This window comes from Manis javanica, chromosome 1 (assembly GCF_040802235.1).
Source record: "Manis javanica isolate MJ-LG chromosome 1, MJ_LKY, whole genome shotgun sequence".
Lineage (NCBI taxonomy): Eukaryota > Metazoa > Chordata > Mammalia > Pholidota > Manidae > Manis > Manis javanica.
The window spans coordinates 8,351,127-8,366,819 of record NC_133156.1 but is presented as its reverse complement, the minus strand read 5'-3'; the positions used below and the strand labels follow the sequence as shown (position 1 = coordinate 8,366,819).

General features: G+C 35.4%; 1 protein-coding gene across 7 annotated transcripts in view; it reads left to right on the top strand.

Annotated features, from left to right (window-relative positions):
• The window catches only part of ZDHHC20 (zDHHC palmitoyltransferase 20), a 160,275-nt gene that overhangs the window by 114,061 nt on the left and 30,521 nt on the right, over positions 1-15,693 (top strand). For all 7 annotated transcript variants that reach the window (XR_012126707.1, XR_012126703.1, XM_073226133.1 and 4 more), the window contains exons 2-4: positions 1,616-1,642; positions 5,052-5,155; positions 10,870-10,990. Coding sequence is in view for 5 of the 7 variants with exons in the window: in XM_073226028.1 (XP_073082129.1) it covers positions 1,616-1,642; positions 5,052-5,155; positions 10,870-10,990 (252 nt within the window). In the remaining 2 variants the exon portion in view is untranslated. The remainder of the gene's footprint in view (positions 1-1,615; positions 1,643-5,051; positions 5,156-10,869; positions 10,991-15,693) is intronic.

The following is a 15,693-nucleotide window of genomic DNA, read 5'->3' as shown; positions in this document are numbered from 1 at the left end:
TTTATTTCTCTTCTGTAATTGTGTGGCTAGTATAGTGCTTCCCAAGAATTTCACACCATGGCACATACTGAAAATTAAATTTTTAGTGTACACTAGCATAAATAAGAAGTGCTTTGTGAGGCCAGAGGGAACCAGCCCAGGCCTAACTACACAAAGCCCCACTTGATTGATCTAAGATGGGTTGAGAAGTAGCCCTATGCCTCTCTAAAACGTTATTTTTTAAGAAGTAATGATCACAAACTTGTTTGGCTCCTGACTTTAATGGGGAAAAGTCTATAGTCTTTTCTCATTAAATAAGTTGATTTGGGGATTGAGTTAGTTATATTTTAGTTTGTTAAGTATTTAGGCATTCCTGTTATGTCAAGAGATACAGTAAAAAATGGATATTGAAATAATAAACATTTCTTAAGCATTGCTGCTGTATGCTACATCTTAGAACTGAAAGAATGAATAAGATGAACCACACTGCAGAAAAGAATACAAGTCCAAGGAGACTTGAATTCAGATCCTGTCTGTGCTGCAGGTGCCAGCTTTGTGACCTCGGGCAGGCCATTCAGTTTACTTATCTTAGCTTAATTATCTGTAAAAAGGGTTGTTATTCTAAGACATGATTCCACACTTGTGCAGTCCAGTAGGGTGATACAGACATATTTTAAAGTAATTGCAATAAAAATGAGGTGGTACAGTAGAGATGGAAGAGTGATCAGCAGTGAAGTAACGGAATCATCTCCTCTGCCCAAAGAGGGGCTTGGAGAGGCTTCACAAAGAAGAGTATTTACTTACACTGGACCTTGAAGGAAGAGTAGGGGGCACACAGCACGTGAAACTGCCTGATGCATTTAGGAAACTAACTAGACCACAGGTATGGGCAAAGGACGGAAGAGACTGGAGAGGTAACAGGTCATAGATCACAGAAGATTTTGGACTTTATTCTCTAAGCAACTGGGAGGTGCTGAAGAGTATTCAGCCAACAAATATGCTGGTGGTGGTTGTGTTAAGCTGATGGGAGAGAATTGCCTTAAGCTATTGCATTTGAGTAAGGCCTGAATAAGGCAGTGGGAGGAATTGAGGGGAAGTGGCAGATTTGAAGAGACTTAGGTAGTGAAATCAGCAAGACCCAGAGGCTGTTGGACTGTCTGGAAAGGAGTAAATAGCAATTCCCAGGGTTTCAGTCTAGGAAGAAAAAGTGTTCTAAAAGTCTTCTACTTTTTTCTCTAGAAAAATACAATTTGTCTTAACTGTATAGCTTACACAAAAAGTTTGGTAAGGTACATCACAGACTAAATGAGTATGAGTACCATGGATGATAGTAGTCCTATTTATTCTGTAGGTAGCATTGAAAAGAGATACATAGCCAAATTAACACACTTAAAATTAACAAAGGTCTGAAAAAATTTTTAAGTGTGATTTCAGTGTTAATGAGAAAGAAGAATTTGAATTTTTGCATTTTAGTGTTTCAGGGCTTTTAAAGTGTGTAGTTTTGAATTTGCAGTAGTGTTTATATTTTATAACTAAATTTTTTTAATGGAAATATTAAGATGAATAGTCAACCTGAAATAAAACTTGTATGTGCAAAATAAAGTGTATTTATTAACTTTTTTTTCTTCTATTCTAGTTACTCTCTCTGGAAATGGAGAAAACGGTAAGGCACTTTTAGTCTCAGTTTAAGTAAAATACTTACATGTGGTGTGTTAATTGTAATCCACATACTTTTTCATTTAGTGATGATTATGTGCTTTTGTTTTCAGAAAGAAAGTATTTTCTTAAAAGGAGATCTAGTATTGGGTTTATTTGTATACTTTCAGTGTATTACCAGTTGTGTTATTTATATAATTGAAGTAGCTGTTTTTCGTAAAGCACTTAGTACCCAAACTTTTTTGATATATTTATATATGTATTTCTGTCTTGTATGTTCTTCAGAACTCTTGATAATAGCTCAGAGATTTTTAATATCTCTCAGTCTAGCTAGGGTTGGGGGAGGGAATTTTGTCTCCTGATGTCTAAAGTTTATTGATACATTTGTTAAAAATACTATTCACACATTTAATAAAATAGCAAGACTCTAAATTTGTAAATTGTATTGCTATTTCATTTTGAAAGGTAATTCAAGTTTTTATGACCAAAGAGATAATGCCTAGAGAGAAAAATCATATCTCAAAATTTCACCCAACATAAAAGAAAAATTTAATTTTTCGAGATAAAATTTAAAAATATATATATGTGAGATACAAAAATCCAAAGGATTTCTAAAACAGTTGAACATTTGAAATTATTAATATATGTTTATTCTTATTATTGGAAATAATTAGACATTAAGCATGTAAATCTCAAGTTGTCTTTGAATCTAACTTCTCACTAACAGAATAAATATAGACTCAGTTTTGATGGGATTATTTTTCTTCCTTTAAATCAAAATGTTTCCTATATGTTGAAAGCTCAAGTACAGAAAGAAGAGAATTTCTGAAATTCTTATGAAAGAACTTAACTTGTGTATTATTTATTGGAGCCAGTTTTCCCTGTGTCTTTCAAAGAGTCTCTTGATAAAGTTGTTTGCTTATTTGTTTTTTAATATAGTTATAGGTGATTTTTGAATAAAAATTTTGATTTATAGGTTCCTTTTTTTTTGGCTTTGATATAAATTGCATGTTAATTACGCTTTTACTTTATATATTACTCTAACCAATGGTATATAGCACATACATGTGACCAGAAGTTGGCTAATTAGCAATCACATTAATTTGAACTTATTTAAAAGCAATATTTCCTATTATCCTTTACATAATAATTTGATAATTACATCTGTTAAGTACTTAACTATATCCCAGGCATTATGCTAAGAGACTTGCCTATTTTTTTTAAACTGAGGGCTAAGATTTTTTAAAGCAAAAGCCATTTGTTTTTGTTCTTATGAAGAGCAGAAATATTCTAAAAATATATTAAATGTTTTAAAAAACATTTTAAGGGTATATTGTTTTACAGTTGAACCTTAGTTGTAAGTAACTAAATGATTAAGAAATGTAAGGTACCTCATCGTTACCATTTATCTCAAAGCTATGTAAGTATATAGATGAGGACTGGCAAATTTGATTGATCATGGGGCCCAACCAGTAATATAAGTAAATGAAGTGAGCTAGGTGGAGGTAACATTGCAGACTCTAGAAATGGCCTCTGTGCTGGGGTACCAGTGGGAGACTGAGCTCCAGCCTACTCTTCCAAAGAAAAAACAAACGGAGGAACAATGCTGAATCCTCTGTAGGCCATGGAGTTCAACTTGGAGGGTCTGCCATGGTAGAGCATGCAGATTTTGATAAACCAGAATTTTCAATGAGGATGACAGTCAATTTCAGTGGAAGTGAAAGGAAAGCAAATTTGTAATAGAAGGAAGCTGTGGTTAGGATTTTATTTTGGAATCAGATGTTGGCTCTAAAGTAGGATGTCACCGCTAGGATGATGGTTAAAGAAATGGAGGAAAATATAATTTTAGGTATGTCATAGTGAAAAAGAACCTTGGATTTTTCCAGGTAGACAAAGGGTTTGAATTCTGGCTTTATCATTTAGTAACTAAGTGACATCTGGCAAGATGCCAAATTCTCTGAACCTCAGTTTTTACATTTGTAAACTGAAAGAATCCCTATATTACTACTGTGAGGGCTGGAAATAAGGTATGCATTACAGGCCTTCTAAGTGGACTTGTAGGAGGAAGAAGTGGTGATTGGAATACAGTAGTTCAATATGGCTACCAGGAAGTCCCAGAGTTTTAGAATGCATTCAGTAGTCACGTAGATGGGGTTATTTCCCAGGAGTTTCACAACCGAGGAGAAGAAACTATGAGCAGCACGTTTTACACTAACCACTGAGGTGGACTGAAAGCAAGAGAAAGAGATTTTAGGAGTTAGAATTTGAAGTGTTCTGTGCTGAGGAGCTGTGCGACTTGAGGAGTCACTGAGCCCAGCTTCCTCCGCCAGTAAACTGTGATTGTTGGGGGTTCTGTGCTCTTGGGCCAGGCAAGGACCAGTATAATTGCAAAAGAAGATGTGGTGGTGCAGTGAATTGTCAATTTATCAGTATTTTATGTAAAAGAACATTTTTTAAAACATAAATATAAAGAAAAATTACCTGAGACCAAGAAAGGACCACACTTCAAATTGAATACATTAGCTTTATAAAAACTTAACTACATTGTTTGAATGTTTCTCATTTCACTTCAGAGCAGTGAAAACTGTCATCAGTCCTTTAACTGCGGAAACAGTGAAATGGAGAATGCAAAAGAAGAACCAAATTTTGAGAAGAAATTAACACTCCTGGATAATAATAATGACATCAGTATTTACTGAAGATTTACTGTGCGCCAGGCACTGTTCTAAGTGTTTTGCATGTATTAACTCATCAGTATTAAGCAACTAACTTCAATGAAACAAATGAAGTGCTTTAATTGAAGTCTGAGCATATTATCTGGGGAGTTGGTATGAAAAGAAAATGAATTCTGAGAAAGATGGAGAAGGCTTTTGTGAAAGTAGTATTTGATCTGAACTTTAAAATAAGAATTTAAAATGTAAATCATTTTAAAGTGAAACTTTCAAAATGAGTAGAATTTCAAACTCTCATGCTTGTTTAAAGTTTTTTTTCAGTGAATTTGTGGTGCTGCATTCCAAACTGAAAAATAGTTTAAGCACCTGGTAGATAGTTTTTACTTATGGAAACCAGTCCCACTTCTTCCTAAAAGAAAACTAGAGAACACAACAAAAAGCTGTAAGTCACATTAATGAGTTAACATTGAAGATAAAGATGTTCAAATATTAGACTAATCCACTTGGGAAACAGTTATGGCAGAAATTTGAAGTGGTTAAAAATTTTTCACTACTAAGTTGAAAGAAAAGAATGAAATTTAGGGTAACCTTTCTGAACAATCCAGGAATTGGGTTTTCCAAAGGTACTCACTATTCACGGTGATGGGAACTTCCTTATTTACTTTCAGTAAATATTGTTTTAATGTAATACTCTTCCTGTTTTCACCTGGATTCAATGAAATGTTATTTGTTTTTATTTACCAGGAAAGGCCGTTGTTTACCTTGTGGCATTCCATCTGTTCTTTGTTATGTTTGTATGGTCCTATTGGATGACAATTTTCTCATCTCACGCTTCCCCCTCCAAAGAGGTAAATTACCAAATGCTGTATCTAATTATGGAGTTATTTCCCCTGTGTTATACCTTTGTTAAAAAGTTTATTAAGTAATGCATTTGTTCTGTTTCCATTCATAAAATGGCTTGGTGACTACGTTGTGAGCCTAAGTCATCAGCCTGCTCTCAGATAAAGCCCACCGACAGCATAGTAAAAGATGGATAACAGTGCAGTTCAGTTGTACTCATATTTTTCTGGCATGCTTAAAGAGATACTTTATATTATTGAAGTAAAAAATCCTAAGGGACAGAACTGAGTTAGGAAAGTAGTTTATTTTTAGAAACCCTCTTAATATTTATATTTTCTCAGGCCTGAACAAAAATGCTATAACTATAGAAAGTGTTTTTATTGTAGGAAATAAATTGTCTAGGCTGTTGCTTATTACACTTTAATATGGCTAGTGTTTCTTCTAATTGGAGGTTCCACTTGGCTAGTAATGTGGGTAATAATTTATGTGGAGTAAGTTTTAAGACCAGTATGTCTCTCTTGCCTTGACATAGCTGGCTGAATTCTTCCTTCACCTTTATAGCTAGACAGCTAAGAATATATTCTCTAGAGTTAAGATTGTCTGAGTTTGATTTCCTGTTCTAACACATGACTTAATGTCTCTGAGGCTCAGTTTTCTCATCAGAAAATGAAGCTATAGCACCTGTCTATGTAAGATGTTTGTGAGGATTAAGTGAGATTCATTCATGTACAGCTTTTAACTGTGGCTAACCTGCCACAGTTAGCACTCACGTTAGATGATAATAATAGTTATTTTCCTTCATACTAAATTCATAAAAATTCATTAAAAATTATAGACCATATTTTTAAAAATATCAACTCCCATTTAACTCTTTATAAAAGAGCATATAAGCAGAAAAGTATATATATATATATATCATAAATGTACAATTGATAAATTTCACAAACCGAACATTCTTGCATCACTAGCACCCATTCCAGAAACAGAACATCACCAGCACCCCATAAGCCTCCTTCTGCTCCCTTCTAGTCATGCACTTGATGAGAAACCACACTTCTGCCTTCTAATAGTGTCAGTTGGTTTTGCCAGGTTTTATACTTCATATAAATAGAGTCGTACAGTATATATGCGTGTGTCTTGCTTCTTTCATCATCAGTATTCGGTGTGTGAGATTCATCTGTGTTGTTGCATGTGGTTGTGGGTCACTCATTCTCATTACTGTTTAGTATTCAGTTTTTTGTAACACTATCTGTTCTGCTGGTGATGGGCAGGGGCAGTTTTATAGTTTGCAGTTTAAGGCTGTTACATATAGGGCTGCTATTAACGTGCTAGTGCATATGCATAGGTATATGTGTATATGCATAAACATATGTGACTCTGCTGGATTATATGTTCTGTATACATCAGCATTTATAGGCAATACAAACAGTCTGTTACCAGTTTTTTTCTATTGGGTACTTTTAAGGGGTAATATAGACCATTAATCAAATTTAGTGTTTCTTCAGATATATTCTTCAGATGTTTAGTAATAATTAATCAACTCTTAAAGTTAAGTTAAAGCTGCCATCCATATCTTAAATTCTAAGTTGAAAAGGAGTCCATTTTATTTAGTCAGTTACTAGTAGTGATGGCTGTTGAAAACATAGCATGTGTAACAGTAAATAGTTCTCATAATAATAAATAGAATAAGAAAAACAATGGTAATGCTTTAGGGAAGCAATACAGCATAGAGGTTAAGAAGCCAAGACTGGCTCCAGACCACCCAGGCTCAGCTCATACTATTGCCTCTTACTCCCTGTGTGACATTGGAGACTTCCCCTAGCTGTCTGTACCTCAGATTTCTCCTCTTTACAATAAGGGTCTTAGTAGTCCGTACCTTGTGGAATTATTTAAAATACTGAGTATATATATGTGATTAATAATATGTATAATTAATAATAATATATACGAAGTGCATAGAAGAATGCCTAGCACATAATAAATGCCATCTAAATGTTACTATTTCTCTTTGGTGGTGGTTTTTGACATATTCCATCCATTTAGCATTCAGCCTAGCGCTTAAACCTCTGCATCCACTCCATCCTTCATGCCCTGTTCCTGTAAGGTCAGCTGACTGCCCGAGCCTGTGTCTAGAGGCCCTGCTTGGCATGCTCTGCCTTCCCTATCATAAAACTTACTATCTGTTGTAATTGCATCTGTTGTAATATGCATCCCATTAGTGAATTGTCCGTATTTTGAGGACACAGATCATTTTTATCATATTCTCCACTATACCCTTTCCACATGATCTAGCACACAGTGGGTATTCAGTAACTGTTGAATTAATTATTAAATCATCAAGGGCCAGCTAAGCTAAGCTGCAGTGACAACCAAGAGCAGAAATCTAAGGTTCTCTTCCTAAATAAGCTTACGCTGTGCTTACTGAGATAGCTCTTTGTAAGTCCAGAACTGTGAGACAATTTGTACCAGAGTAGCTGCATTAAAAGGACTCTGTAGGCTCAGCAGACAGGACAACACTTGGAGATCAGACCTAGGGGAATTGTTTGGGTCTCATGGGCAAAAACTATGTTTTTAGGGAAATCAAGTTATAGATATGGGTTTGTTTGTTTATTTTTCATTCTTTCAGTCAGCAAGTACTTACTGAGCACCTGCTCTTTATCAGACTACTAGGCTCTGGGAATAAAAAGAACAAGTCCTTACACTTTAAAGGGAGAGACAGATGATAAGTAAACAAACTAATTAAAAGCTGTGATAAATTTAGATAACTTTATAGAGAAGGAACATGATGCTGCAGTGCAGCAGAACAGAGGAAAACTATTAGGGAAAAGGCTGCCTTAGATGACATGGTTACAGAAATCTTCTTCAGGGACGTGACATCTAAGCCAAGATCTTTTTTAACCATCTCTTTCACTATCCCCATTGCCTAGACTCAGACCTAGTATACAGTAGGCGGATTGATAAATTTGAGTGGATGGACTGAGGAGGGACAACATATGAAGAGCTGGTAGGTATCTTCCACGACTAAGTGTCATCTTTCTAAGATGAAAATATGGGCTCACCACTTCTCTGGTAATCCTGCAGCAGTTGTCGGTCAGCTGAAGACAGAAGTCATGCTCATTTGTGTGATACACAAGACCTTCATGAACTAAGATCTTACTCACTTCATTCATCTCCCCTGATTCTTCATGGAACTCTACACTCAAGTGATGAATTGCCCTGAATATACCCCACTATTTTTACATCTTTGTGCTTTCCATATGCCATGCCTGTTACCAAACTTTCCTGTTTATCTCTTAAAACCCAGCTTAGGTACCACTTCTTCCAAGGAACTTTCCCTGACATGCTCCCCACCCCCATTCCAAAGAGAGCTTTCATATACCTTAAAATCTATTGCAATGTTGTGCCTATTATGCTGATTTTTAAGTTGTCATTATTTACATTGGCTACTATTTCTGCAGGACTATAAGAGTGTACTGTTTTGATGGCAAAGGCTGTATTTTTATTCCTCTTTGGGACCCTAGTGTCTGGGGCAGTGCCACGCTCTTAATTGGTATTTAATTTATATTTAAATTGAACCATCTGAACACTGAATTTAAGATAACTTCATAGTTTGAATTCTGTTTGCTAGTTTTTTGTTTGTTTGTTTGTTTTTTGGTATCATTAATATAAAGTCACATGAGAACATTGTGGTTACTAGATTCCGCCCATTATCAAGTCCCCACCACATACCCCATTACAATCACTGTCCAGCAGCATAGTAAGATTCTATAAGGTCACTACTTATCTTCTCTGTGCTATACTGCCTTTGTTTGCTAGTTTTTAATAAAAAATAGACTAACAGTAATAATTCCAAAAAACCTAATCCATTTTAAATTTATTCTATTCCTCATTTAAAATTCTAGGATCTCATGAGACTTTCATTTGGTTTAAGATTTTCATAATTTATAACCTTAGTTCTTAAGGGAAAGTAATGATGTTGAGGCCAGGGATATTACTGCAAGCTAGAAACAGGATAGCCCAAGGAAATCTTCAGATTTTACAGGGAAACTGTAAAATTTGAGAACATCTCCTATCCAGATACATGTTTTAACATAATGCTATATGATTTTTATACTGTATATGAATGCTTCAGAGACATATCATGTCAGGGAAGAACTTTCTAACAAGTTACTATTCTCTTAAAAAAGAATGAGCCATCTTGCAAAGTAGGAAAGTATTTCTATACCTGAAACTATTCAGGAATGGTTGGATCTCAGAAATGTCTGTAAATCCCTGCCTGCCTGGGCAGTTAGGTGAGTGACCTCCAAAGTCTGAACTGATCGTGTGAATCACCCCCTGACTTCTTCTGTTCTATTCATTTGTCCATGTTACTTCTTGTCCCTTATATAAGTAATTTGGGGATTTCTTGTGCCTTCAAGATTTGTTTGGGAACCAGACTAGGTAATCTAAATAGACTAGTTACATTTATTTTACTGCCTTTGTTTTACATTTTATTTTACATTAGCAGTGTAGAGGGAAACATACTAGAATAGAACTTAAAAGACTTGCATTTTAGTATCAGCTCTGCCCATAATTATAGAATCTTAGAAAATGCCCCAAGCCTCTTGGGATCACAGTTTCCTCAGTGAAGAGTTCTTTCTACGGTGCCAAACTTTTGCCTCTTTAAAAAGCATGGAATAATTGATAGGCTAATACTGTTATTGATAATAAGGCTTCAACATATGGGAAGTTTGGGTGTTTGAGTTAGCAGGTAAACCCAAATACTTAAATATAAAAAGATGAAATTCTAGCCATGACTCCTTAGGCCTTTTCAAGTAAAACCCCATAAGTGAGTAAAAATTAAGGACCAATATTGTAAAAAATTAAGATACGAGCAAGAGCATGCCTCGAGCCTTTAAAGAAATTCTGTGAAATAAGCACTGGCAGAAACTTAGAACTCCTAGTTATATGACATAGAGGGATAAAACTGAGGGTCCTTGAGCTGCTACGATGAAAGAAGAAGAGCAATTAAACAAGTCCTTTTCAGGGAAAATGTTATTTGAAGAAATGAACTGGAGGCCAGCCACACCTTGGGAATAAAAGCTTAAGAATTGGAAACTAGGAATAACTCCATAAATGAATCTCTCCTTGGTAAAAAGAGACTGTGCTTGCCTTGACAATCCACAATTCTTAATGATTTTGTAGAAAGCACTCCTACAGGTTAACTTTTTAACAGCTGAAACAAAAGTATTAAAAGAATGACATGTTGAATTCACTGAGGCATTTGATCAGAAAGCAATTCAACTCCATGCCTCTCTGACTTAGCCTGTTACCCAGAGCTGGTGAGTCTTCCGACTATTAAATAAATCTTCTAATTATTAAACATCTCCTGACACTAACTTTCAAACAACACCAAAATTTTTACTAAAAGAAAATAAATATTAAGCCCTTTTTGATGGGGAGATTTAATTTTTTTTGTAAAAAAAAGATGTAAAAAATTTTAGTTCATATTCTTTTCCATCAGTATGGAGAGCAAATACTTTTTAAGCTTTCAAAGGTAAGTAGTTTTGTTAAAATGTGCTAAATTTAGCTTCTTAGAGTGAAGAAATTTGAAGACAAGTTTTGCCCTTATAGAAGAAAATATTTTGTTATTTTCTGTTCTTGATAAAACTTTGTTTTTCTGAGCGAGATAGTTTATAATCATGGAATTAAAAAGAACTAACAATTATTTCTCCTTTTATAGTTCTACTTGTCTAACTCTGAAAAGGAACATTATGAAAAAGAATTCAGCCAAGAAAGACAACAAGAAATTTTGAGAAGAGCAGCCAGGGACTTACCTATCTATACCACATCAGCTTCAAGGAGTAAGAAAAACCTAATCTTAAAGCTTTCCTTTCCAAAAAATGTTTAAAATATGGTCATTTCTGCCAAGATACCTTTGCATTATTTGATTTTTAAATGGATGCTGTGATTGCCACAAGCAACATCTACAGGAACAAGATCTTCCTGTGTTCTGTGTCTCCTGTAGTATTTTAGAAGTGTATGTAATATTGATAATAGATTCTTTTTAAGGGGCTCTCTTTAATATGTGTCTCTTTTTCTCTGCATGTGCTTTTTTTTTCCATCTCTACCTTCATGACTAAAAATTTCATCTGTTATTCTTAGTAAACTATCATTTGGAAATTCTGGTTTGAATTTGAGTATTGTGTGTCATCACTGAGTAATTTTTATCAAGAATGTGCTAACTTAGAATGGGGAGAAGTAGAAGACACAAAGGGGAAGACTCTTGCTCAAGGTTGTAAAGCTGTGTTCAGAGAGCCAGAATCCAAGCCCGGTGCTCTGGTCCCAAAGCCCTCAGTGTCCCCACCGCCCTGCTGCCTGTACTGAGACACGTGTCTGCCACAGTAATGCCCTGTCCTCAGGGTCAGAGCCTGTGATGAGGATGGATTTATGAGTGTCCAAGCTAGTCTTTAAATACAGGGAATTGCTTTAAATTATGTATTAGATATCTCATCAGCTAGTTCAAATACCATATAATAATTAAAGCTAACAGTTATTCTGTTCTAAGTGCTTTATACATATGAACTCACTTAAAATTCACAACAACCCTTTTATGAGGGAGATACTGTTGTCTCCTTTTACAAATGAGGAAACAGAGACACAGGTTAAGTGACTTGTTCAAATTCATACAGATAGTATGTGAAAAAGTAGAGATGCTAGGTGCCCTGGCCCCAAAACCCACTACACTTTTCTGAGAGGGAAGAAAGGGAGCTTTACCTTTGCATAGTTGCATGCAGATTGTGACTTAAGAAAATTTAAAGTTTGTATAAGATTTTAGGAGGGGGTATTTAACCAACTTTTAAATTTTCCATGCATTTTGTATAACTAATACATTACCATATAGAATAAAAACATGGATTTCAGACCAAACTCCAGCTTTTCCATTACTAGTGCAGTGAGTCTCTTAAACTTTCTGAGCTCTAGTTTCCTCATTTTAAAATGGGAAGATAATACCTGTATCTTTAGGTTAGTGGAAGTGTTAACTGAGATATGTAAATGACATATGCACTTGTATAGATCTTGGTATATAATAATAAATTTTCAGTAAATGATAGCTGATTTAAAATAGCCCTTTTTATATTTGATCATGTGGAAGGTCTGGTTTACAATAATAATTAGTAGTTGTACTTCTGTATATTAGATGTTTTTAACTCAAAGTTCAGGATTTTAGAAAATTTATGAACCCCTGAGATTTCACACAAAAATTTGAGTATATGGGGTTTCCAAAGTAACCTATCCATAGCAAGATCATCTCATTTTCAGAGCAGTACCAGTGCTCCAGAGGGTTATTAGTCATTGATGTAAAATCTTTATATTTAAAGCTTCACTATTTTTCATTCATTATAAGGGATTTCCTCTAATCTGAATATTACCCTTCATCTAGTTAATATTGTACTATTATTAAGCTAATAACTTTACTAATGATTATTTAAATTTCAGAATAACTCTGAGATAGGTGTTACACTTGCCATCATTTTTGAGCACCATTTTTTACTACATTCTCCTGCTTAGAATTCTAAACTTTGGTGTAGGGCTGGGTGGGAGTTCTTAACATAGAAGTAATATCCATTCATTCTTCACAAAAGAAAATTACAGAAATACATGTTATAGCAAGTGGACCTTTCATAGACTAGAGATTAGTGAAAGTAATGGATCTGTGTTAACAGAAAAGAATCAGGGCTGAGCCACAGGGATGGGGGAATTTTCACTCATTTCTTTTTTGTGTGTTTTTGAACCATGTGACTATGTAATCTATTTAGTTATCAAAATGAATCTTTCTAAACTTTTTCCCCTCCATAATCTGGATCCAGCCAATGTCTCTCTAGCTTTGTCCCACACTATTTCCCTGCATCATGTCACCTCTGTGCTAAACCGCTCTGTCCTTTCCCAAACTTTTCTTCTTGATCTCTGCCTAGAATGATTATTTTAGCCTCTCTAAATACAATTTAAAGTTTTCATTCAGTGTCCACCTCTTTTCAACTCATTTCTGTTCACTTTAACAAAAAGTGATTTGTAAAATCTGCCTCACTTCTCATTTTTACCTTGTAAATGACAAGTCACTGCCTGGTGATTACTTGTGTTCATGTTGCTTCAACTCTGTTCCAAGTCTGGAAGCCAGGGATTCCCTCACACACCACATCCCTACACAGTGTCTCACTGAACAAGCACTCAGTAGTTTGAGTGAATCTCAGTAAGTACTCATTTGTTGAATGAATCTATTTACGGGTATTCTCTATAATGTTGTTTATAGGCTTTTTAGTGTCCCTTTTTTCTCCCCTCACTGACTTTTCCCATTATAGAGTCTGACTTTATATTTTATCAGAAATAATAATATCATAATGGTAACAGCTGTTTTATTGAGAATCTGATATGTTCCAGAAGATTTATTTTTAATCAGCACAGTAGTTCTTTATATTTTGTATTATTTGCATTTACAGGAAAGGAAATTGTTCCTCTTAGAAAGTAGGTAACTGACCCACAGTCACAGGCTAGTAAGTGGGAAAATAGTGTCAGATCTGTTGATACTGATCATCTTTAGAAACTAGCTTTTCCTCCATGTTATCCCTTTCTTCTTGATATCTTATCTTTTCTTACATTTGCATAGTGATTGTTGACCTTTTACTTCTCCACCAGTTTGCTCCAAAAAATCTTTCTTCTCCCCTTAATAAATTCCAACCAGTTTCTTCCCTTTGCTTTCAGGTATATTTCCAAGTATATATCCTCTTAAAAACAACAAAAATTTGGTTCTGATGCTGTACCAACTACCACTCTATTTTCTCTTCCCTCCTAAGAGCTGTCCACACCCAGAGCCTCTCTTCCTTCCCAGCTGATTCCAAGCACCTGGTTCATTCTCCTTAACCAAGTTCAGTGCCTTTTGTCATTGACTTGTTAGAAAGCTTTCCACTTTGTGCTTTTTAGTCCTAGTTCTGTTTTTGCATACTTGAATATTATTCCTTCTCCTACTTTTTTAAAATTCTCCTATTTTCTTACAAGGGTGCCTGTCCTGCATTCTTTCTATACTGTTCCTTCAGCTGTTGTTTTTAAATTAACCATGGAAGTCTGACACTATGACATTGTGATCATTAGTTTATCGTGTCTTGAATAATTTTGTTTAATAGTTTTCAAGAATGAGTTACATTTTTAAAATATGAATTAGATTCAAGGATGTTGTCATGCCAGCACTCACTTGCATCCCAAACCCTTTACCATGTGTCAGGCAGAGGGTGGAGTTGCAACTGCCCGCAGGGTTACTATCTCTGAAGTGGCTTGCAGAGCAGCTGCACCGGGGCTGCAGCATCACTCCTGGTGTGTTGGGGGAGAGCCTGCAAGCCTGGCCACAGTACACCCAGACACCATTAGCAAGGCTTCCCTGCATTCATCTTGGCATGCACCTTTCCATTAAACATCTCTGGCTCTCACTAGAGCTCCATTCTTGTATTTCCAGTTTCCAAAGTATAGCTGTACTTGAGTGACCAATTATCCAACCCTACAAACTCAAACAGAACTAGATTTACCAGTTCAAAACCTTATACCATGGTCCTAGAAAAATACAAACTTCCAAGAATGACCCAGAAAGAAACAGAAAATCTAAACAGACCAATTACCAGCAACGAAATTGAATCGATAATCAAAAAACTACCCAAGAACAAAACCTCTGGGCCAGATGGATTTACCTCAGAATTTTATCAGACATACAGAGAAGACATAATACCCATTCTCCTTAAAGTTTTTCAAAAAATAGAAGAGGAGGAAATACTCCCAAATTCATTCTATGAAGCCAACATCACTGTAATACCAAAACCAGGCAAAGACCCCACCAAAAAAGAAAACTACAGACCAATATCCCTGATGAACGTAGATGCAAAAATACTCAACAAAATATTAGCAAACCGAATCAAAACTACATCAAGAGGATCATATACCATGACCAAGTAGGATTCATCCCAGGGATGCAAGGATGGTACAACAATCAAAAATCCATCAACATCATCCACCACATCAACAAAAAGAAGGACAAAAACCACATGATCATCTCCATAGATGCTGAAAAGGCATTCGACAAAAATTCAACATCCATTCATGATAAAAACTCTCAACAAAATGGGCATAGAGGGCAAGTATCTCAACATAATAAAGGCCATATATGACAAACCCACAGCTAACATCTTACTGAACAGCAAGAGGCTGAAAGCTTTTCCTCTGAGATCGGGAACAAGACAGGGATGCCCACTCTCCCCACTGTTATTCAACATAGTACTAGAGGTCCTAGCCACAGCAATCAGACAAAACAAAGAAATACAAGGAATCCAGGTTCGTAAAGAAGAAGTCAAACTGTCACTATTTGCAGATGACATGATATTGTACATAAAAAACCCTAAAGACTCCACTGCAAAACTACTAGAACTGATACTGGAATTCAGCAAAGTTGCAGGATACAAAATTAACACACAGAAATCTGTAGCTTTCCTATACACTAACAATGAACTAATAGAAAGAGAAATCAGGA